This window comes from Akebia trifoliata, chromosome 1 (genome assembly GCF_017979445.1).
Source record: "Akebia trifoliata isolate Shusen 1 chromosome 1, ASM1797944v1, whole genome shotgun sequence".
In the NCBI taxonomy this organism is placed as follows: domain Eukaryota; kingdom Viridiplantae; phylum Streptophyta; class Magnoliopsida; order Ranunculales; family Lardizabalaceae; genus Akebia; species Akebia trifoliata.
This window is the reverse complement of record NC_141375.1, coordinates 17,129,617-17,154,810: the sequence shown is the minus strand read 5'-3', so window position 1 is coordinate 17,154,810 and position 25,194 is coordinate 17,129,617. Positions and strand designations below refer to the sequence as shown.

Here is a 25,194-nt window from a genome sequence, read left to right as displayed (position 1 = left end):
GAACTTTAATTGAGAGGATAAGATAATTCTATTTCACGTAGAAAGTCATATTCAGACGAAAAAGGCGAAAACGTGTTGCTAAAACAACTCTAATTTTTTCAATAAAAAACATTAATTATTTAAGTTTTTAGAATTCTTTTCTAACTTATTCTCTTGTCTTTATCTCCTCTCCTAATATTTTCTTCTTCTCTTTTAGATTTAGATTTTAGTTATTATTTTCTGCAAATTGGTAGACAAGTATTTGTTTAAGATTTATTTCAAAGATTAATAAAAAATAAGTTATTTTTCATCCGTTTATTTGTTGATTTTCTAAAATGAGTCTTGACTAATCTACCAATCTAGGGAGATTGGTGCAGCCAAGATGTTTTCTTAATTTTAATTTCATTTTAAAGTTCTTGTATATTTTTCAAGGTTTTTAATAGATTTCTCTTCAACAAACTTTGTTTTTTAAATTCTGTTATTTATTTCTCCTTATCCCTTATTTCGGGCATGTGATCTATTATTATTTAAGAGAACTCATTATATCGGATGCTTACTGTGATGTAAGATCATTGGGTGATAAATTTTTTGAAGTGAAATTTTTTTTAGAGAATACTTAGATTTATAATTTAAAAAAGAATAATTTTTTATTATTAAATTTTTCGAATCAAGAATCTTTGCCGATTTCATGATTTGAATTATCAAAAAAAAAAAAAAAAAAAAAACTTGAAAATAAATTAATTATCTTAATTTAAATATTTTTAGTTAATTTAATTAGTTTTTAATCTAATTTTCAAAATCACACATTTTTTCTAAAATCTGAAATATTAGTCCTCCAATTCTTAGTGAATAATCTTACTTGTCAATCTAAAGTAAGTTTTAATTTTATATTTTGTTATTATCCTTTTCAAAGACATCTTTACATGACGAATAGATGCCAAGATGTGAGACCAAAGACCCAATAAAGGTGAAATCCTTACTAACTATATACGACTAGACAAACTCTTATATTTATATTTAATATAATGATGGTCATTTTAGTCTAAAACCCAAAAATTGTAATTCACAACTTAAAAAAATCTATAACTAATATTTTAAATTATAAATAAGTCTTTTTGATAGACATGCGTTAGCACAAAATAGTAAAAAATATCAGAAACCAGAACTAATCTTTTCCCATTCATTCAGACCATTTCACTAAAATTTGGCATAAACTACATTCACAGTATTAATCATTCCCTTAGGTAAGATAAAAGTGCTTGTATGGGCATTGGACGATTGTAAAAGATGATCTCCATGATAGGAATAAAGATCACAATGATTTGAATTGTTTTTCTTGACAATTTGGATCTTTGATCTCAACGATGGAAAGGGGGCTAGGGCGGCGAGGGGGAAGTAAGAGAGAAGAAAAGTTTACCACGTTACGTCAGAACAATTAGAGAGATTTAGAAAAAAATCCTTCCCGGGGGTGAATTATACAAATTTTTAAAAACTTTATTGTTCAAAGTCGTCGGACACCCAATATACACGTGCACCTAAAGGTTGATAAAAGAAGATATTTCTAGTTCTAGAGATCCCAAAACAAATCGAGGTTGAAAAATGAAGGTGAAGTTTTGTCTGTCTTCCTATCTAAACCGTTTGTTTGACACACATTGTCCAAACGTTCCCTTCCCTCCTTTTACAAGTCAAGAGAGAGACAGAGAAGAGAAGAATAGATTAGAAAAATCAAACAAGATAAAAATAAAAAAAACAAAATGTTTCTGATATATATTATAGAAAATTCTGATCTTGGCTATGTAGTTGTTGGCAAATCTCTCGATCTCCAATAATTTTCTCAACTCTCTCGTATATTTCGCCTTTGAAAACTATCGTTTATATCCCCCCAATTCGTCGAAAATTTTGAGTTACAGTTACAATCTCTGTCGCCCTCCCTCCATGATCCCTCAGATAAATTAGGGTTCGGTTATGAGATTTGAACTTGAGCTCTCGTACTTCTTCTGCAATTGTTTCGTTTATCTTTCTTAAGTGGAAGTTAGAATTAAAACGTTTCTTTTAGTTGATAATTTTTGTTGTGTTGTTGGGATGATTTGGGAGAGAAAATAGGAATTTGGAGAGATTAAAAAAAAAAGGGTGGGGGGGAAGAAGAAAGGAGAGGTTTTGATGGGGAATAAGTTGGGTAGTAGGAGGCGACAGGTGGTGGACGAGAAGTATACTCGGCCGCAAGGATTGTATCCACTCAAGGATGTCGATCATAAGAAGCTTAAGAAACTCATTCTTGATTCTAAGCTTGCTCCTTGTTACCCTGGTGACGAAGATTCCGCTTTCGATCTTGAAGAATGCCCAATCTGCCTCTTGGTTTGTAATTTAATTTTCTTTCTTTTTTTAGATATCAGTAAATATTTTCTAGTTTAGAAATTAAATTCCCCATCTCAATTATAAATATGACCAAGATTCAGGCAAATTTTGTTATATTCATTTCTTCTAAACAATTTACATTTCCACCATTTTTATTTTCTAAATAATTTACATTTCCTCCATAAAAGAAAAAAAAAAAAACATACTTCAAGAAATCTATTTGAAACGAAAAAGAAGAAGGAAAGAGAGTAAAGTTTAGTTGATTGATGACATGTTGTTGTTGTTGTTTACATCATTTTACAGTATTATCCAAGTCTGAACCGCTCAAGATGTTGCACAAAAGGCATTTGTACAGGTAATTTGTTCAGCAATTTAGTTTCTAAGATTGATTTGTTGAATTTGTTTCCCTATATGTTAACATTGTTTGATTTGTATTCATTATTTCTCAGAGTGTTTTTTGCAAATGAAGCCTCCTCATTCTACTCGTCCGACACAGTATCCTCCTTTACTTGTTGAATTTTAGTTTTATTTCTATAATAAAAAAGAATTAATTGTTTAGAGTAGATGGTTGGTGTCGAAATTTTAGGAAGTAGTTAGGATATTTATTTTTTGAAATTAGTATTTTCAAATTTTAAATCTTAGTTAGGCAATTTCCTCTTTTTTTGCTGTAATTAGTTGTTCCTTTTTTATAGCAAAATTAGTTCCAGAACTAGTAATACTGTTTTGCCATAAATCTATGTATTTGTTCATTATTTTTTAAGTAGAATAATTTTTCTTCTTCTCAAAAGTTACATGGTATCAGAGCCTTGTGCTCTTGATCTGATTTTTCATGGTGAAGACGATGATGACCGGCCTGGCGGAAAATCCTACTGCCTCGGCAGATTCTTTCGAGATCACCCAATCAACGGCTTCAACATCATTTGGCGAATCTCTCTCCCAGATTTTTAACCTGCAACTCACAGTTCACAAACTTGATGGGAAAAATTATCTCGAATGGGTGCAATCTGTGAAATTGGTAATTGATGGAAGGGGTAAATTGGTACATCTGACAGGCGAAGTAACACAACCTACAGCGACTGACCCACACCTAAAAAAATGAACTAAAAATTCTCTTGTCATTGCATGACTCATCAATTCGATGTAGTCAGCAATTGGGAAGCCTTATTTGTTCTTACCGACAACCAAAGAAATTTGGGAGGCCATGCGAGATTGTTATTCTAATTTGGAGAATTCATCACAGATTTTCGATTTGAAAATACAACTCTGACAGTCAAAGCAAGGTGATCGTGAAGTTACCATTTATTATAACGAAATGGTCACTTTATGACAGGAATTGGATCAGTGTTACGATGATGATTGGAAAAATTCCAATGATTGTGCTTGTTAAAAAAAGAAGGAAGAAAATGATCGTGTGTATATGTTACTTGCTGGTCTAAATTGCGGTTTGGATGAGTTAGAGGGAGAATTCTTGGTCAGAAACCTTTGTCCTCAATCCATGAGGTATTTTTGAAGTTCGTTGTGAGGAATCTCGACGAAGGATAATGCTGCGAAATCCATAACCGAATCCAAACAATGAACCAGAGAGTTCGGCTCTCGTGTCTAGAGGATTGGATTTCGAAGGTGATAAAAAAAAAAAGGCGTGGTGCGAACATTGTAGAAAGCCATGACATACAAAGGATACCTGTTGGAAACTTCACGGTAAACCACCAAACTGGAAGAAAAAGAGTAGTGGAGAAGGACGTGCGTTCCAGGCTACAACTAAGTACTCTCAAGAGCATCAAGTTAATTCGGAAATGGTCCCGTTCACAAAGGAGCAATTAGAGCACCTATACAAACTGTTTCAATCTCCAAAATCATCTGTAACTCCTTCTTGCTCTTTAGCTTAGAAAGGTAACTCTTTTATTTCAGCCTTCTTTAGTGTCTTCCCAAATTCTGTAAATTCTTAGATCATCAATTCTGGAACGACTGATCACATGATCGGTTGCTAAAAACTTTTTTCTCTTATATTTCTTGTGCAGACAATAAAAAGGTCAAAATTGCAGATGGTTCCCTTTCTACCATAGCTGGAACCTGACCTGTTCAACTTTCTTCTTCCTTAATTCTTCATAATGTTCTTCATGTTCCGAACCTTTCTTGTTATTTATTGTCTATTAGTAAAATCATCCTTGATCACAAATGTCGTGTTAATTTTTTCTATCATTTTCCAAATTTCAGGATTTGAGTTCTAGGAGGACGATTGGCAATGCTAGGGAGTGTGCTGGACTCTATTTTTTTGAAGATGGACCCAACTCGAGTAGACGAAACATTTGTACTTGTTTTAATTCTTTTTCTGATTCAAGAGATAATGAAATAATGTTATGGCATTATAGATTAGGTCATCAAAGTTTTCAATATTTAAAGTATTTGTTTTCAATTCTTTTCAGAAATAAAAGTCCATCTTGTTTTGAATGTGAGATTTGTTAGCTTGCTTAAACACCATTGTAATTTTTTTTTCTCCCCAACCTTATAAAACGTCTAAGTCATTTGCAATGATCCATAGTGATGTTTGAGGACTTTGTCGGGTGTCTACAAATTCTGAAAAAAGATGGTTTGTCACATTTATTGATGATCATACACGATTAACTTGGATTTATTTAATGAGGGAAAAATCTGATGTAGAAGTAGTTTTTAAAATTTTTTACACCATGGTGCAAAATCAATTTCGTGAAACAATTCAAATATTTAGGAGTGATAATGACAAAGAATACTTTAACAAAGTTTTGGGGAATTTTTTCTTAAAAACAGGGATTGTTCATCAAAGCTCTTGCAACGATACTCCTCAACAAAACGGAGTCGCTAAAAGGAGAAACAAACACCTATTAGAAGTAGTTCGGACATTACTTTTTACAACTAAGGTACCTAAATATCTTTGGGGCGAGGCTATTCTCACTACAACTTATCTTATAAATCAAAAGCCTAGTAAGGTTTTAAACTTTGAAATTCCGTTGGATTTTTTTCATAAGTTTTATTCTAATAATAGTTTTTCATCAAATTTGCCTTTAAAGATATTTAGTTGCACTGTTTTTGTTCACATTCATGATCGTAACCGACGAAAACTTGAACCCCGAGCTCGAAAATGTGTTTTTGTTGGGTATGCCTCTAATCAAAAGGGATACAAATGTTTTGACCTGGTTACTAAAAAAATGTTTGTCACAACGAATGTAACTTTTTTTTAACAAAATTCGTTTTTTAATACTCATCTTTAGGGGGGAGAAAAAATGAAGATTTAAATGTATATTTCTAACTCAAAGATGTGTCGATTGATCATTCCCTTGCACCCATAGTCAAAATTTACCAGTCTCCTACACCCTTAGCTAAAGTTGAGAACCCAAACATTATTGTACCAGATTTTTGTGAATTAGGTCCTTCAAATAATGAAAATACAGGCCCATCTTTGATGTCATCACATGAAAGTCATGAATCCAATGAATCAAACATAGAGAAAATAAGTACCAAGAACACAGGGATAATACCCTTTGATATTGTCTACTCGCGAAGGAATACAACTCAAAGAGAAGAGTCGGCTGATCTCCCACACCGCCATGAGTCCACAAATCCTCCAGGTAATGCTTTCTCTGAGCCTGCACAATCAATCCCATCTACTTTAGGTACTAATCTTAGGTTTGAGTTTAGTGAGTCCATTGATTCTAATATTTCTATTGTTGTCCAAAAAGGTGTAAGGTCATGTACCAAACATCCATTGTCCAACTATGTGTCATATAAAAATCTCTCACCCAATTTCTGTGCTTTTACCTCATAAGTATCTTGTATGGAGATTCCTAAAAATGTGCAAGATGCTCTAAAGATTCCCGAGTGAAAGGATGCTGTTTTTGAGGAGATGAAGGCTCTTGAGAAAAATCAGACATGGGAGATGGTGGACTTGCTAGAGGAAAGAGAATTATGGAGTGTAAATGGGTGTTCACAGTTAAATATAGGTCAAATGGATCACTTGAAAGGTATAAAGCTAGATTCGTTGCTAAGGGATTTACTCAGACCTATGGCATTGACTACCTAGAAACCTTTCCACCTGTAGCAAAGTTAAATACTGTGAGAGTTCTCCTATCACTTGCAATCTTGATTGGCCCCTACAAAAATTAGATATGAAAAATGCTTTCCTTAATGGAGACGTGGAGGAAGAGGTATATAAGGATGCAACCTCGGGCTTCGATGGAAAATTTTGTTCGAAGGTGTGCAGACTGAAGAAATCCTTGTATAGGTTGAAATAGTTACCAAGGACCTGGTTGGAGAGGTTTTCTCAGTTTGTTAAAAGTCAAGGGTATACTCAGGGATAGGTTGATCACACAATGTTTGTAAGGTATTCGCAGAATGGAAAGATAGCAATGTTAATCGTTTTATGTAGATAACATAATCCTCACTGAGAATGATTTGCTTGAGATGAATCAATTGAAGAATTCTCTTGCATCAGAGTTCGAGATCAAGGATTTGGGGTCTCTAAGATATTTTCTCGAGATGAAAATAGCTCGGTCGAGGAAGAGAATTGTTGTTTCACAATGGAAGTATGTTCTTGATCTACTTAAGGAAACCAGAATGAATGGCTGTAGACCAGCAAATACCCCAATTGATCCCAATCAGAAACTTGGAGATAACAAAGAAGACGATCTTGTAGATACATCTCGGTTTCAGAAATTGGTAAGGAAACTGATTTACTTATCACATACACGGTCATATATTACATTTTTCGTGAGTCTAGTAAGTCAGTTTATGCACTCTCCCTATGAGAAACATTTTGAAATAGCTTATCGAATCCTGAGATATTTGAAAGGTACACCAGGTAAATGCTTACTCTTTTTAAAGACTACACGGCAAAGCATTGACGCCTACACTGATGCAGATTGGGTAGGTGCAATTACTGACAGGAGATTTACGTCAGGGTACTGCACATATGTATGAGGTAACTTAGTCATGTGGAGGAGAAAAAAAACAAAACGTGATTGCAAGAAGCAGTGCTAAAGCAGAATTTCGTGCTATGGCTTATGGGGTTTGTGAGATGTTATGGCTAAAGAGGGTACTAGAAGAGTTGAAGTTATCAGTGAACATGCCAATGAAACTGTACTGTGACAACAAGGCCGCCATCAGCATTATACATAATCCAGTGCAACATGATCGTACAAAGCATGTGGAGATTGAGAGGCAATTTATAAAGGAGAAGATTGACAGTGGAGTTATTATTTGTATACCGTTTGTTCCAACAAAGCAACAAATAGCCGATATCCTTACCAAAGGATTGTTCAGACCTAACTTTGAACTTCTTGTTAGTAAGTTGGACATGATTGATATCTATGCACCAACTTAAGGGGGGTTGTCAAAATTTTAGGAAGTAGTTAGGATGTTTATTTTTAGAAATTAGTATTTCAAATTTTAAATCTTAGTTAGGTAGTTTCCTCATTTTTTTACTGTAATTAATTCCTTTTTTATAGCAAAATTAGTTCCAGAACTGGTACTATTGTTTTGCTATAAATCTATGTATTTGTTCATTATTTTTTAAGTAGAATAATTTTTCTTCTTCTCAAAAGTTACGGTCGGTTATCATAGTATCAGAGTGTTAGGTTCGTATAAGTCATGGGTTGATTCTTTACGCCCTTATGGGTGAGGGGGAGTGTATATTTTACTCCACTCTCGGGTGTGTCGTACCCAGTTGAGTCTTGTGACCCTCTTATATTCATAGTTCTGTTCCTTTCCAACAAATCGGTCTTTTGGAGTAGTTGGTTTGTTAACAGAATTCTGATCCTTCATTTCATTCAGTGACACTTGTACTTAATTAAATGAAGGAAAAAAGATTTGTTTTTTATGATGGTGATGGTTGATTGGTCCTGTAGAGATCATATTTCCATTGTAACTAAACTTTATTGTTCCATGTATGTGTTACTTAACATTACAAGGTGCCCCTTTTGCAAAACCATGAACTATGCTGTGGAATATCGTGGTATGAGGTCTAAAGAGGAAAAGGGCATAGAGCAAGTTGTAAGATTTTCTTTTGTGGGATTGTTGCTATTTTAATATTATTGTACATCTTTTATTTATCTCTGTTTGTCACATGTGCAGGAAGAACAACGGGTTATAGAGGCAAAGATAAGAATGCAACAACAGGAACTTCATGATGAAGAAGCGCGAATGCAGAGAAGACAAGAGATTAGTTCTTCTAGCAGAATTATGACTCTGGGGGAGCTTCACTCTCGAGCAGGTTTACCTTGCATGGAACTCTGGTTTCTATATTAATGTTAGAATTACCTTAAGAATTATTTGACTATTTAATCTGATGGCTTTATCTGATTTCCAATTTTTCTCCATAGAAGGTGATGAGAGCATTTCTACTCAAGACTCCTGGGCTGCTTCTATAATTAGACAACCTTCACGCTTTAGACAGAATAGGTAAATGCTATCCCCGTCTATCTGCCAAGTTTCTGTCAACTATCAATGTATTCATGCTTTCTGAATCATGGTTGTAGGTCCTGGATTGGTCAACTGTTGCTTTCGTTTTACATAGTACCACATGCTGTTTACTAGGGTCTCATAGATTTTTTTATTTTATTTAATGAAATTCACATTTCATCATTTATTTACTTCAAGTAATTTGATGGTAGAGGTGGAAGTTTCCTTGCATTGAAGTTTTTGGATAAATTTGATATAAAATCACCAGGGGAAGAGGGGTTGCCTTTCTAGTGGACAGTTGATTTTGAATGAAAAATGTCCTTCCAGTCTCCCCATTCTTTTTTTTTTATCAATACAAGAGAACATATTAATAGAAAAAGAGGGGGTCAAGGCTCACTATTCAAATTTACAAGAGTCGTGGGAAGAGCAAATCAGTCCCCGCCCAACCAAAACAATACAAAGAAAAAACGAATTTACATTAGGACTTAGAATGTTAATTCTATCTAGGGATAACCTTGTTGAATAGAAGGTCATTTTCCATCCAACAAGTGTGAATAAGAAGTTTGGAGTAGATGGACACTTTGTTGAAAATGGTTCTTAATGAGGACATCATAGGCCTAGATTCTAAACTTGTCTTTGAAATCCTTGACAGAATCAAGATAATCCTAATTCAGTTGGTGATTGAACCCCTAAGCTAGCAGAATACCAGTCTTCCATTCATCCCTTCTTTCAAACACTCGAAGGTTTTTTTACTATGGGATTGTGATTGCCTTGAGAACTAGCTTAATTGCTTACTAGTTTTTCTTTTTGATTTATGGTTGCGTGAGCTTTTGATTTATGTTGGAATTGCTCTTAGTGATGAATTTGGTATTAGATTCATCATTCTGGGTTATGAACAATCGCCATGGATCGATTATAGATGTTTTGGAAGAGCCCAATGGATCTGAAAAGGGTTATGGAAAGCAAGAATGGAAATTGGTGGTTCGCTATGCATTTTTGAACTCCTCAAAGCACATATCATATGGCTGGGTATAGGAAGTAAAATAAATTTTTGGGAGGATGTTCGGTGTTGGGAAATTGCCTTTTACCCTCTTTATCTGGCACTTTACAAGCTTGCTTCTTGTAAAAGGCTATGATGGCAGATTGTTATAATAGAATAGGATACAGAATGGTTTTTGCTTGATTTTGTAAGTCAATTGTCCTCTTTCTTTTTCTCTCCTAGTGAAGTTTCTTTTTGGAAAGAGTAGAATAGTTAATGATGTCAGAGCTAGGATGAAGTAAACTATTGATGTATAATGATGTGGGATCAAAAATTAATTGCTGAAATAATAAGGATGTTATGATCTAAAACTATTACAAATTTAAAGAAAAACACGTAACAAATAATTCAGTGAAATAGTTCTAGGTCCGTTGTTCTCTTGTAGTGATACTCCCCAGTAGGACTGCAACTTGGGCAACCCAGGCTCAACCTAAGTTGTAGAACCCTCAACCAGAGCTCAACTCAACTAAACCCAACCATCGGGTTAGAGCTCATTAACCCAAGCTCAACCCGAGATTGAGCTTCAAAAATCGGGTTGAGCTCAGGTTAGCTCAAGTTAGGTAATTTTGGATTGGTTGAGCTCATTGAGCAAGTCTAATTTCATTTTGATCAACAAATAAATTTTATTTTATATCTTAAAAAATAAATACAATATAAAAAAACGAAATCACTAGTAAATAAATTTGCACACAACCTCCAAATCCATTAATTTTTATATTATAAATTTTTTCCTTAATTTTACAAATATATTTAGGACGAGAAAATTAATATTTTAAAAAAGTAAAAAAATAAAAATATTCATATGTAAATATATAGCATCGGATTCGGGTTGAGTCGGGTTGCTTAGAGTCTCAACCTGAATTGAATTCGGGGTTGAGATTTCCTAGCTCAAACTCAACTCATTTTCCATATAACCCAACCCAGGCTTGCTCATCAATCGGGTTGAGCCCGGGTTAACCCACCCAAGTTGCAGCCTTACTCCCCAATATTAAATTAAGATATCATATAGGAAGTTAGAAATTTCAACTAGCCTAGGGTATTAATCTAGTATCAAGGGGAAGCTAATTGAACCTAATTAAGGGTTTCAAGGATAGTTAAGGTCCGAAGATGTAATCAATGCGTATCAATTTTGGTTATATTGGACAATAAGATACCTTTAGGTGTCTTTAAATAGAAATTTCAGCAATATTTGCAATTATGATGTCATTATGATTCTTCTCCCATGATCACTTATCCTTGTTTGTAGGTGTAATGTAATGTAAGGTTTTTTGTTATATAAGTGAGATTGCCTCTGGAAACTATGCATCAACAAATTCATTTTGTTTGACATATTGTACAAATCAAGGTGTTGAAACATTTAGGGAGAATCACCAACACTAGGTGCCTTTCCAAAAGTGAACCTATCCCCCTTACCCACTCTAAAAATTGTACCTTTTCTGAAATCATTTAAACCTTTTTGGATCCCTACATCCATAGGAAGTTTTAACATCATCAATCTCCCAAAATCAAAATCCCTACATCCAAATTTTTTTCCTTAATGATTCTCTGCCAAAGTCTAGAAGATTCCATTCCAAATCTGTAGAGCCACTTGCACTATTCATGAACTTAAATTTTTGCAAGCCCAAGCCACCTTTTTTTTTCTTAGGGGAGCAAACACAATTCAACAATATGAGATGAAATTTACATAAACGTCTTTCATTCCCCAAGTTCTTTCACCAATTTTCGTTTTACTTGAAACATAGGGATATAGAAAATAGACAATACATAGGGATACTTGACAAGGGATTTATCAAAAAGAAAAAAGAAATTTATCCACAAAAAAAAACTTGACAAGGGATTATTGATGAAACATGACTTACAACCTTTGGATAAATACCTAGTCTTTCACAACTCAAATCTTGTACCAAAATCTTCAATAATTGGATCCCAAATTATTGTTTATCTATAATTGGCCTCAAGTTGCAACCTTAGATGGTTGGAAAAATACCCATCCTACACCCTAGACCTTTCCTTGAAATCTACATTAGGAATTGATCCACCTCCAAACAGTTTACTTTCTTGATGGGTTGATAGCTAGACCCGAAATTGCCTCAAAGCCACAGAATGCCTCTTAGAAACCAAAGTTGTGAATGGGACGCATTTACAAACACAAGGGTATCATATGCTACTGGTGGGGAAAAATCATCAAACTAACAACAAATCACTCTAGAGTTGTTGCATAGCATTAGGTATGAGTCTGTCTAGGTATTCCAATTCAGACCTAGTGCTCATATCATCTATAGAGAGAGAGAAGAATATGAATAAGGTTTTCATAGGAATGGACCATGAGAAGATTAAGATTCCACATGTATCTATCTAAAGGAGTACATCAATTGGAAGTTTGCTACCAATACCATGAGGAAATTATTGCTCAGAAGAAAGAGAGCTCTTCATCATTCATTTTTGGTAGAGGAATCGTTGGTAAGTTTCTCAACAAAAGAAATAATAGATGAGTGTCAAAGATTCAACAAGTGTTTTCTCCACTTTAGAAAGAACAATTTTGTTGTTTTAGTTAAAACACAGTTTGTGATTATAAGGATCTCCTTGAGACTGTTGCTAAATTAAATAGAGGTCAAAAGTGTTGAAAGATCACTCTAGGAGTTCATTTGAGGATTTGTCTTGATTATTCATTTGCAACATTGTCATCGTCTCATGGGCTTTTGGGATTTCTATTTATCAAATGGTCAGCAACAACATTTTTTTTTCTTTTCCGGAACCCATTCTTAAATTTCCTTCTAGGGTATCATCAATAAAATTTATGAGATGCGAAGTGACCATCATTGGCTTCATACGGTCTTATCTTATACATATTTGATTACTACATAGATATTTTTTTCGTAGGTGTCAGACTCAGCTAATAAAATCCTGTTAATTTTCTTTATTGGATAGAGATCTGTATGCTTCGCTAGCATGTAGCACAAGCCTGGAACAGTCGTCCTTCTTGACTTTTTATGCTACTACAGAACCCCCTAATACACAATTCATGATTAAAACATTAATTTTCGGTTGATTTGATCAAACTGTAATGCTAACTTTTTTCCCACTAGTATGACCATGACCATGTTGTTTCCCTTTTCCCCCAAATTTAAACCTAGTTTTATGCTGAATAGTTGGTGCCTTAGCTATATTGTATTTAATGACATCAGAAGTCAATTGTCAACACTCTTCTCCACCTACCTTGGTCTGAGTCTAACAGGCCCCAATTTTGGTACCTATACAATGAATTCAATTCCTTATTAACTATTAAAACTTTTTTAGCAAAACATTTGTATTATATGCATTGTTGGACTAGCCATTCACTCTCTACTTATCTGCTTGTATTGCAATCTTCCCAATCCACACAGGATTATGGTGACAGTCACGTCATCTTTCCCTCCCCTCTACCTTTTTCTTCCATTGGGACTTTGATAGCTTCTCCTTCATAAATCGATTTTTGAACTAGCATCACCATCTCTCTCATAGAGTATTCTATAGAACTAGATCCATCCTTTCTCAGATGCAGTCGTGTATCTCAATCAAGTTATTGGTGTAAGATGATCCTCATTTTTATGAAAACCCTTTGTAAGTGATTATATCACCTCAATTACTACTGAAACACTTCATTTCTTGTTTTTAAATTTAATATTCGAAGAATGTCTCTTTCACCCTTCTCATTCCTACAATTGCAAGCTCCAAATTTCTCATGAACTTTGTGTCATCATCCTTTCTACCATCGTTCCCAAAGCATCTTATGATCTCTAGAATAGTTGTTGGGACTACAAGTGGAAAATTCCCCATACTTTTATCCAAAGCGGAACCTGAAAGAGGCTATGAATCCAAATAAACCTAGCCACCAAAGATATATCTATATTCGATTCTGACCAATTAGGAGGGAACTAATATTATTTAAAAGTAATCCTCTGGCTGTTTTGAGCAAAAATAATTCTCAAATTTGGCCCGAAAGTTGTTATATGAAAGCCATTATGAAAGTAGGTAATGGCTACCAAAGTCAGTTTTGAAATCTTCGCATGGTGGACTATGGTTGTTTGCAACACAAATGAAGGGTTGTCTCCATGGCCAAGAAATATGCCCAAGACTTTGGAAAATTAGAGCTAAACCTTGAGACAATGGCACATATCCAACTAGATTAGAGCAGAGCTCCTGGCAAGTCTGGGTACTATTTTTGGGTCTCTTTTTCCTTCATTGCATGTATAAAGCTAATAAAATCAAAGAAAGAGGTTAATGGTATCCATCAACCAAATCCATTGTGCCCTGCCAAAAACATTAAGGTACTATGCATGCCTTTCACCATATTCACCATCAGACGAACATACCTCACTGTCATTTCTTTACTCTTTACCTTTTTGTTCTATTGTCGAAGATGCTCTTTTGTAGTGCTATGTGACCAACACATGCATATGAACTTAAAAGGAAAAATTAATAAGACGACAGTAAGACTACATCTGCTTTATGGAGTTGAATGTTGGGCAATCAAGAAGCATCATGTTAATAAATTGAGTGTAGCAGAGGTGAAGATGTTGAGTGGAAATTCTAGGAAAGGTAAAATTAGAAATCAGTGCATTCTGGATAATGTGGGAATAGCTCCAATAGGTGATAAACTAGGAGAAAGTTGATTGAGATGGTTTGGGCATGTGTTCAATGAAGGATGATTACAACCCCAATTAGAAGGCATATAAAAGTTGAAGTAAATGAAAGCATGAGATGAAGACCCAAAAGAATGTAGATTTAGATAATGAAAGTGGATATGAACACATTTTCAATGAATGAAAATGTGGCTCTGCACAAAATTGAATGGAGAAACATGATTCATTTAGCCGACCCCAAATCTTTTGGTATAAGGATTCAATGATGATTATGTTGAAGTAGATCCTTCGCCAAAATGATTTGGGAGAATCAATGATATTTTTTCCACGGGTGTTATTCCATCTTTTTCTCATTCAGAATGGCATCCTCTTACTTTTTCTTCCTCTTTCTGTCATCCGGAAAGAACCTTTGTTACTTCCTCCACTATAGATAAGGCTTTTACCTCTACAACTATGGTCTTGGGCAATCCCATGGCGAGTGAAGAAAAAAGCTTAGAATTGATCCTAACCAACACTTTTTCCTCGAGGACTTGAGGAGAATTGGGTGATGAAGAGAACTCGAAATAAGGCATGTTCATGCTTGGGTTTTCCTTCAGAGATAATAAGATTTATGTAGACGAAACTAAATGCATCTGAGTGTATGATCAGGTGTTGTGAAGATTCGGCATGGATTCTGTGAAAGATGAGTGCCAATTCATTCAATTGATTATCTCTGGATATGGTTTTCACACTTTGTATCCATACACCCTTTAGTTTGCATTTGATGTTGTTAATTGGACCTGACCTGTTCCAATCTTTATGCGCTTTATACTAAATCTGGCTATGAAATACAGGGAAGGTCTATTTGATGTGGATCTTGAAGACCTTATGGTGATGGAAGCAATCTGGCTTTCCATTCAGGTAATTAACTGATTAAATTGGCACTATGTCTAGAAACATTTGCAAAAATGTTGAGCATTTCAACATCAAAATAATCAAATAAATTTTATCTGCAAAGAAGTTAAATAAATATTATTGAGAAATGTTGGGGGCTAGCCTTATGCGTAAGACCTCCAACAATTTACAAATGCCTGGTTATATTTTTTTTGTCTCATTGAAATTTTAACACCTTAGTTAAATGTTCATCTTGCCTAGCTTTCTAAATGTTGCTTTTTCAGAATTGTTGATCAGTTTAGTGCATTAGTCTTCATAAAGAGCTGTCCACAAGGAATTTACTATTTATATTATATAGTACTTTTATTTTTAGTTTTTATAGTCATCACGACACCCATCAAAGGCATAGTTCTCCATCTTGGAGCTACTTTACCATATTCTGAATTCAATGGTTAACCAAACCCCTATGATATATCATCTGGAGCTGGACCTAGAGCTACCCTCAATATAACAATAAATCTTACTGCATTGATTGAGATCCATTTACTTTGTATACCCTTCCTTTGTTAGTGAATGATCTTATCAACGATTTGTGCTCTTGAAATTAGAAAAAAATAATAATTAAACCTGTACCTATTCAAAACACATAATTTATGCAGGATTGTACCTACAATAGAAGGAGATTCTCCTTCAATTTCTAGCCTGAATTTTAAGAACTCTTGTAGTACTTGCACCATGTTTTAAATTTCAGTTCCTGTATATTTTTTTGAAAGGGAACTTGTGTTGAATAAAAGTTAAAAACTTGTAGAAAATGGAATGTTTGTGAGAAAGAATTCTGTCCCAAAAGCTAACAAAAACTATGTTTCATGAACGGACAAAGTCCTTTGAGTACAGTCTTCAATTGCTACTTATTTTTCAGTAACTTGCAAATGAAAATATTGTGATTAGTGTGGAAATATTTTAAAAAGATTTGCAAACAATATAAAAATTAAAGTAATTATGAAAAACCTTGGAAATACAAATCGATAATTTAGGAAATGATAGAAAAAAAAAGCATACGGGAACGTTAGACTACCGTTGTCGGTCTCAAATCCTATAAATGAGAATTATTTATGGTTGGCCACTGGTGTAAAAAAGTTGGGGTCTTGCAAATCCTAGTATTAAGTTCCTATGCTGAGGTATATTTCAATGTCATGGGAAAGAGACTTTTGACCCAGTGTGAAAATAGTGCAATTTTCATGGAAACAATGGAAATTATGGAATTTTTGTGAAAAATTTCTTTGAAATATAAAATAATAAAAGAAGCATGAAAACACCTTCCTAACCCATCAAAATAAATAACTATATTGAGTGTGAAAATGAATGCCCATGGCATTCTATTAAAAGATGGCTCTAGTATTATTAAAAGATGGCTCTAGTATTTAAGGGCCTTGCAGTCAAAAATAGCTATGAATATACATGAAAATGATCATAATCATGTCATCCTAATCAAGGTTTAAAAACTCGTTCCTATGCAATGTTTTGGTAAGGAGAAAAATCGAAATGGTTATAACCGGAACATGTTGAGAGAATTCAAAAATTCCTGAATCATTCAATGTTTCATTTCGATCTTGAACAAAATTAGAATGTTCTATGAAACATTCCAATACGACATGAAAGTTTAATCCAGATCTTAATTATATCAAAGGAAAATATGTATTTTCCATATCTACATGGACGTTTTTCCCCTTATATACACACTGATGCCTATGAGCTACCACCGTCTCACAAAACTTAATTTTTGTGTTGTTTTCTAGTCTGGCCTTTTAAGAACCTGTACATCAGTCATCTCACTTCATTCAAACATATTGCACACTGTATAGACTTTTAACTAGTAAGTGCATGCATAGTAATTTATTTTTAATCTTAATTAATAAAATATGAATACTTTCAACTAATTAGAGTATTATTTTATTTGCTATCCTAAATGAATGTTGGAATAAATTTTTGAAGAAATGATAAGGTTTTGATGGAGTTAACAGTCTCGAGATATCCGATTTCCCTAGAAGTGTTCTAATTTATTATGTAAATTCCAGTGAATAATGCAATTTTAAAAATGCAAATGCTAAATTCCAGTGGAAATATATCAAAAATTTTCCTAAACGAGTACTGATTTCAATGGAAACTTTGCATCAGTGAAGTCTATAGGCAATTTACTTTGATGACTTCTGAAAATTTATGGCTGTAGTTAGAGTACTAGGAGGGGTGCACGCCTGGGTGAAGGAATGCACAGTAAAATTGTAAATAGTGCGGAAGAAGAAGAATATGTTGTGTTGCTGATGTGTAGTAGCACGTGCTGCTATAGTTCAGCAGCAAATAAGAAATAGAAGTGATTCATTTTCCTCATTCTTGCTAGTTTCTAGACATATTTCTCATATTTTCTTATGCCCATCTAACCATAGAGGTCATTATATTCCTTATGCATGGCCTCACTATTTCCCGACTCTTTTAGCACTTGTATATAGTTCATAATTCCCTTGCATCCACCAAGCCTTGTGACTGGACCTGTTTTTGCTAATAAACTTTTGTAATTCTGTAACACTCTACCTTCTTGTTTCTTTGTTTTAGTGATTTTCCCCGAAGGTTCATCAAGAACATCTTTGCTACTTTTTTTATATAGTTGGCCTGGTCTCTTTCCATATGGAAGCTTATGTTCCTTTCTGTTTCTTCTGACATTTTGTCCCTGAAGGGTATCAAATTCTGCCACTTGTGATAGGCAACCTATTAGTTTCTATGTGTTTTTTTCAATCTCATAATGCAAAGATTCAATCTCTAAACAGTCATTCAGAACCTAACTTTAGAAAACATACAGAACTTTACCCCCTCCATCCCAAATGATGTCACCACTTCTACTTCTTTTCTGCTTAATCAAACAAACTATATTGATAGCCCCAAGGCCAAACATTGCATTGTTGAATTTGCTCCTTAGTTTCAAAATTATTATTGCTGGCACGAATTGATGTTCTTTTATATTTGGTTGTGTAGAAACAGTGGGATTTTTCTGTTTATGGTTTCTGTTTTACTAAAAAGCTTTGTTTGGACTACTAAAAAACAATAAACAGGAGAATGAGACTCGGAGATATGTAGTTCATGGTGATGCCATTCCATCCGAACCATTTGTTATAGAAGATAATTACGTCTCTCCGAGCATAGCCAGGCAAGCGGAAACTTCATCATCTTCCCCTTCTGGTGGTCTAGCTAGTGCAATTGCTGCCCTTGCTGAGCGTCAACAAATGGATAGGGACTCCACTAATGATGCTGAGAATGTATCGAATTTCAGCATGCTTCCCTTGTCGTCTGGGGAGGAGAGATTAGCAGCAGACAGCTGGGTTGAGGTCCAACAAGATAACGGGAGGGCAGTGTCCATGGAGGGGGAAGATGCTGAGGCAGGGACCAGCTATGCTATCTCTGATGCTGCTGGGGAGACATGGGATGGTGTTGGAGATCGATTCCAATCCAACATTACAGGGTCTATTATGCCTGAGAGTTTTGAAGAGCAGATGATGCTAGCCATGGCTGTTTCGTTAGCGGAGGCTCGACCAAGAACAAATGGACAAGGTGTTGCATGGCTTTAGCAACATTTTATGGGTACTATTGATATGCTGACTGTATTTCTATAGTTTTTTGTGCTTCCATGTACCAATATCAAAAAAGGAAAATAGGTGGTTTTGAGTTGGTGTGATTGTATCAATGGGGCAAATTAGTAATAATTTGATTCCCTCTTGTTCTCACTCCTACTTAAATAGATGGCTTAGACAGGGAAATGTTAATGTTACTTATCGGAACCCAAGTAGGGTACAATTATTGGTGGAACCCACTTCTCATAAAGATTGGTTCTGTAATAAAACTTCTTGTCAAATTGGTACATCTTATTATTTGAAGTATTGGTTCTAAGTTTGCCATATGTGTTTCACTTTCCATAAAGAGTGATGGTATTTATAGGGAGACCATAATCATAAAAAATAAAAAGCAGCTCTTCATATATTCTTATTTGCACCTCATGCATGGTTGTGCCAATTCTATGTGTCAAATCCAATTATCAATCTTATTGTAGATAAGTTAAGAAGATTTGAAGCTTTATGGGATAAAAATAATATAGTTATAGAGTCTTGAGTCGATAAAGTATGACGAGGTTGAATTAGAAGCAAATTTCACCAAAGAGCTCAATTTCATAGTTACCATTAATCGAGAAGGGATGTCATCGACATAAACCAGTGACAGTCAAATATTATATTGAAAATGAATCCTACCGTTTATTGGGTAGGATTGGATAATGAACTCTGAGCTAATTCGTTTATACTGAGACATCATGGAAGAATGAACCAAGGACCAAAATCATTTATTCTAAGGGGTCCTGGATCCTACAAATTAAACAAATTCTAAAAGAGTATATTAACCCATGAAAGTCTTATTGGATTGATTAGGTGTTTTTTTTACCATGTTTTTCAACAATGAAAAAAAAAAATTAAAATTCAGCACTTTATGCATATTTAGCACGTTTGTTTTACTAAAAAACCTCAGCATGCAGTGCTGAATTTTTTCTCAAAAATTTGTGTCTTTAGGCTGCTTAACGCTGAGTGCTATTATTTGCACTAAGCAGTGGACCTGTTCAAAACTCATGCAACTTGGACATTTTTTTTCCTTATTAACAAATTATTATTTTTAAAATACCCTCAAAGAGTTTCGAGGTTTATTCTTCACCTTAATCGAACTCTTCTTCACCAAAAGGCTATAGAGCTTTGAAGCTTGCAAAAAGAGGCGATTCAAAAACGGGCATTACGCCATCGAACTTATCTCAGATTTTTGTTCCCAGGGTAAATTTTGGTGATGAGGTTACTGTTACTGTTGATATTTTAATATAATGATTTTTTTGATGCCCCCCTCTGGCATATTACCCCTATGCCCCCATCACAGAATTGTAACTCATTTGCCTCGAGATACATAGAATCATAAATCTTTTTCTTGTGTATCCCGATGCAAATGATCTACGGTTCTGTGATGGGACCTCAGATTATCACGTCTCATAAAAAAATGATATTGGTATTTGAAAAAGAAAGTATATTGTCTTTTGTCCTTTTGTGAGTAAAGGTTTTTTTTGAAATGTGAATTTTTAGAATTTTAGAGTTTGTTTTGTGCTTTTCTCTCCTTCACGTTAGTCCCACATGGATTATAAAGAGAGTTTGAATAAAGTATTGAAGTGGAGTTTTTTTTGGTACTTGGGTTGGGTCCCAAGTAGGGGTAGATCCTGGACGGGTTAGAGGGTAAACCCAGGGAGAACCCAAGTTGCAAAATCCTCAACCGGAGCTAAATTCAACCCAACTATTAGGCTTGAGTTTATTAACACAAACTCAATTCAAGTTTGAGCTTCTAAAATCGGGTTGAGCTTAGATTAGTCCAAATTAGGTAATTTTGGACGGGTTGTGCATGTTTAGTGGTTGGACTCATTGAACAACCTTAACTTCATTTTGATCAACAAATAAATGCAAAACCATTGGTAAATAAAATCAGATACAACCTCCAAATCCATCATTGAAAGAGTAGTTAGACAAATCATACCAAATTAAACCCCACATTAATAATATCCAATTGTCAACAAGCCATGCCACTAAGATAAAATCAAAAAATTAAATTGAAAAAAAATTATTGATTTTGCTTCCCTTTACTCATTAGTCCTTAATGTCTTCATTTTCAAGAAATTTATGGATAATATATATAACAGTTGACTAAATAGATTTCTTGAAAGAAAATACAACAAAAAAGATTTTTTTCCTTAGTTATAGAAAGGAATAATATAAAAGAAAACTATTAAAGATAAATAAAAATACATAACTAATAGGAAAATATTTATAAATTAGTATATAACATCGAGTTCGGATTGAGTTTCCCAACCCGAATTGTGATCAGGTTGAGATATTCTAACCCCTTAACTCATCTTCTACATAACTCGGCCTAGGCTTGCCCATTAATTGGGTTGGGCTCGAGTTGACTTTGGGCTAGCTTGCCCAAGTTGCAATCCTAGTCCCAAGGGGCACCCAAGTTTTTCCCTCAAGTGTGGGAAATCTGCTCCACCAATTTAACATTCAACCCATATGACACAGAAGAGGCTGGATCTAAAAAGTATAATGTAAGTATATATCTTAAATTCCAAATGACAAATGATAAATCCATAATATCCCAATCCCATGATTTACAGAAAATTATTCTTGAAATTTTAAACAATAGATGGTAATTGATGAACAATTCCTAGTGGCTATGTTGATAGACAAATTGCCTCCATCTTGGAAGAATTTTAGAAATTCCCTTTGACATAAATCCAAAGAATTTCTATGGAAAGTTTGATAGTCCAACTTCGTATAAAAGAAAAAACTTGACTCCATGATCAAAAGGAAGAAATTGTTTTTTGGGTGAGGAAAAACCATGTTTATGATAATAAATACAAGGTTTATCTTAAGCTTAATAGCAAAAACATGAAATTTGAACCCAATATTAAAAGTCGTTGTAGACACCCTATTTTTGCCTGGGCTGAGCCCAAGAGCACCGAAACCTTCTAAGAATGAGCTTGACCCAACGTATATTTCAAGAGAACTTTAAAATCCAACTTTAAAGAAACTACAAGGTCGAGAGAACCATTTTAAATCCTAAATTCAAGCCTGGCCGTGGATGACCCTTCGTCAGACCATATTTTGGTTTGGCCAAACCTCACCTATGGCCAAGGTAAAAATTTAGTTGAACCTCACTCTTGGCCAAGCATAAATTTGTTCAAGCCTTGGCTCACCCAAGGTCAATTCTATTGGACAGTTATAAGCCCATGTGTGCTCGAATTTTCGTAAGAAAAATTATACTCTAAACCCCCTCTTTAATGATTTTTCCCTCAAGAAATCCCTCTATTTTACCCCTACATTAACCTTTCAATAATTCCACCACTTTGATTTTCAAGTAATTAATCACTTCTTCTAACAAAGACTCTTGATCAAGTGTTGGTTCATAGTAGAATATTAGGGTTAAGGAGAGAAGGAGGAACTTAGAAAGAAGAATGAGTAGGTTACTCATAATAGGTTGAACCTCTCGTTTATATTGAAAACATGTGGTTGGTTGTGTGGGCTTAAGTATTGGGCCCATACGGCATTAAATAAGAACTCTAACACTTATCATCAAGACGGAGTATATAAATCTGACATGCCCAGCTTAGTATAAAAAGTAAGAAATGTACTCCTATACAATGGTTTGATGAGAATATCTCCCACCTGATTTTCTGACTTGATATAAGGAGTAGATATCTTCTTAGCCATCACCATATCACGAATAAAGTGGCAATCAACCTCAATGTACTTGATTCTCTTGTGGAATACTGGATTACTTGCTATATAACTAGCATTTTGATTATCACAATACATAGGCATAGGAGGAACTTCAATCCCCATCTTCTTTAGAAGATCATGAACCCAAAGCATCTCACATGTAATATGTGATATCGAATTGTATTCTGCTTTAACATTAGAACAAGATACAACTTGTTATTTTTTTACTATGCCAAGTCACAAAATTACCTCCCACGAAGGTATAATACTTAGAAATACATCTACGATTAGTCCCATTCCCTACCTAATCAAAATCTGGTAAACCAATAATGGATATAAATGGTGAGAGTCTATATAATAATCCTTTGCCTGGTGATCCTTTCAGATACCTCAGTATCCTAAACACAATATCCCAATAAATTTGTCGCAGAGCATGCCTAAATTGGCTAACTACTCCTACAACAAAGGTAATATCTAGACGAGTAACAGTCAAGTAGATTAGCTTGCCAACTAACCTACAATAACGTCCGGCATTAGGATAAATATCTTCATGTTCAGCATCAACCTTAGTAGTGGGATCCATAGGGGTATCAACTAGCTTAGAACCCGAAGTACCAGTTTTAGATAATAAATCCAGAACATACTTCTTTTGAAACAAACTAATACCTTCTTTAGAGCAAGTTACTTTAATACCCAAGAAGTAGTAACGAAGACTCGAATCTTTAGTCTAAAACTGTTTGGCTATATAAGTCTTCAAATCTGAGATACCATTAAGATCACTTCAAGTGATGATGATATCGTCCATATAAACTATCAACACAATAATTCCACTAGAAGAGTGCCTCACAAACACTGAATGATCAAAAGTAAACGTAATAAATCCATAAGCCAGAACAACTGAGCTAAATTTATCAAACCAAGTTCTAGGCGATTGTTTCAGTCTATAGATTGTCTTCCATAGGCGACACATTTTTCCAATCTTACTAGAAGCAACATATCCATATGGTTGTTCTATATATATCTTCTCCTGCAAGTCTTCATGTTGAAAGGTATTTTTAATATCCAACTGATATGGAGACCAAACATAACACACTACAATAGAAATAAGAATTCTAACAGAGTTCAGGCGAGTCACTGGAGAGAGTCTCACTATAATCAAACTCATAAGTCTGTGTGCAAGCTATTAGACGAGTTCAACCTCTCAACAGATCCATTGTAAAGAGAGTTGAATGTATACACCCGTTTACAACCCACAACCTGCTTACCAATTGAAGGCGGAGATAGATCCCAAGTATGATTGTGATGAATATGATGAAGTGTTGCAATCTCCTCATCCATTATTAGTTTCAACTCAGAAGAGGATAATGCATCCGTATAGGAAGTAGGAACATAAATAGCAAACAAAGAAGTGCAAATTGGCAAAATAAAGGTGACATCCGATAAAATGATACAAAATTAAGAGTTGGGTGCTTAGTGCTAGATCTAATACCTTTTCGTAAAATAATAAGAAGATCACTAGAGGTAGATGTAAATGTTGGTGGATATGAAGGAACCTCAAGTGAAGCTAATGATGGATTTGGGCTTGCCAGAGAAGATAAAGGTACTCGGAAACAAGTGCGTTGATATACTTTAAGAGGTATAATGGAAGGATCATCTGTAAAAAGAATTAAAAGCATAGGAAATGAGAAAACTATAAGAGATAGCTCATCCTGATGAAAAGACACAAAATCCAAATCAAATGATGAACCGATAGAAGAAAAATAAGGTGTAACCTCAAAGAATTTCACATTAACACTTACATAATCGTTTGAGTGATAGGATAATAACACCTATACCCTTTTGTGTATGAAAGTAACCCAGAAAGACACACTTGATGGATCTTGGGTAAAGTTTATTCAACCCAAGTTCAAATGAGTAAACTAAACAAATACAACCAAAGACTCTAGGAATAACAACAAAAGAATGAATTTGAGGAGAAACCAGAAAGAAAGATAATTGACTATTTAAAATTGATTATGTCATGCGATTAAGAAGATGATAAACTGTAAGGACAACATCACCCCAATAAAGCTTAGGTATATGCATCTAAAATATAATGATACGAGTAACTCAAATAAATAACAATATTTTCATTCAGTAGTACCATTATGTTGAGAAGTATTAACACAATTGATCTGATGAATAATGTCATTATCTGAACAAAAAGACTGGATAGAAGATTACATATATTCTAAGGTATTATCAAAATGGATAATTTTCAGAAGTTTGTTGAATTGGACTTAATTTTTTTTATAAAAAGTAAGCAAAACACAAGGTAATTTAGTGCGGTCTTTCAATAAGTATAACTATGTCATACAAGAATAATCATCCACAAACACCACCAAGTAATGAAAATCATATAAACTTTTTATTCTTGACGACTACAAATATTCATATGAATTACATAAAAGAAAATGTGATTGACGACTCTCAGTATGATTAAGAAAAGAACTACTGTGATGCTTTCCCAATTGGTAAGCTTCACATTATAAAATTGACATTGAATTCAACTTATGAATAA

At 34.3% G+C, this 25,194-nt stretch overlaps 1 protein-coding gene across 2 annotated transcripts; it reads left to right on the top strand.

Moving 5' to 3' along the window:
* Positions 1 to 1,575: 1,575 nt before the first annotated feature.
* On the top strand, positions 1,576 to 19,233 carry LOC147410789 (E3 ubiquitin-protein ligase DA2-like). Of its 2 annotated transcripts, none has more exons than XM_086440129.1 (8): positions 1,576 to 2,334; positions 2,638 to 2,689; positions 2,784 to 2,829; positions 8,274 to 8,355; positions 8,437 to 8,575; positions 8,688 to 8,763; positions 15,258 to 15,324; positions 18,399 to 19,233. In XM_086440129.1, the coding sequence occupies exons 1-8, from the start codon at positions 2,140 to 2,142 to the stop codon at positions 18,909 to 18,911; spliced, it is 1,170 nt and encodes a 389-aa protein (XP_086296255.1). In that variant the 5' UTR covers positions 1,576 to 2,139; the 3' UTR covers positions 18,912 to 19,233. The 2 variants fall into 2 exon arrangements, with proteins under 2 accessions (XP_086296255.1, XP_086296247.1); XM_086440121.1 differs by having other exon boundaries at positions 1,577 to 2,334; positions 8,685 to 8,763.
* Positions 19,234 to 25,194: the final 5,961 nt, after the last annotated feature.

Excerpts from the sequence above, each read along its gene's own strand:
- LOC147410789 (XM_086440121.1), top strand. The coding sequence starts at position 2,140 with ATGGGGAATAAGTTGGGTAGTAGGAGGCGACAGGTGGTGGACGAGAAG. Across the intron at positions 2,690-2,783 it reads CACAAAAGGCATTTGTACAG|AGTGTTTTTTGCAAATGAAG; the intron begins GTAATTTGTTCA and ends ATTATTTCTCAG. Across the intron at positions 8,356-8,436 it reads AAAAGGGCATAGAGCAAGTT|GAAGAACAACGGGTTATAGA; the intron begins GTAAGATTTTCT and ends TCACATGTGCAG.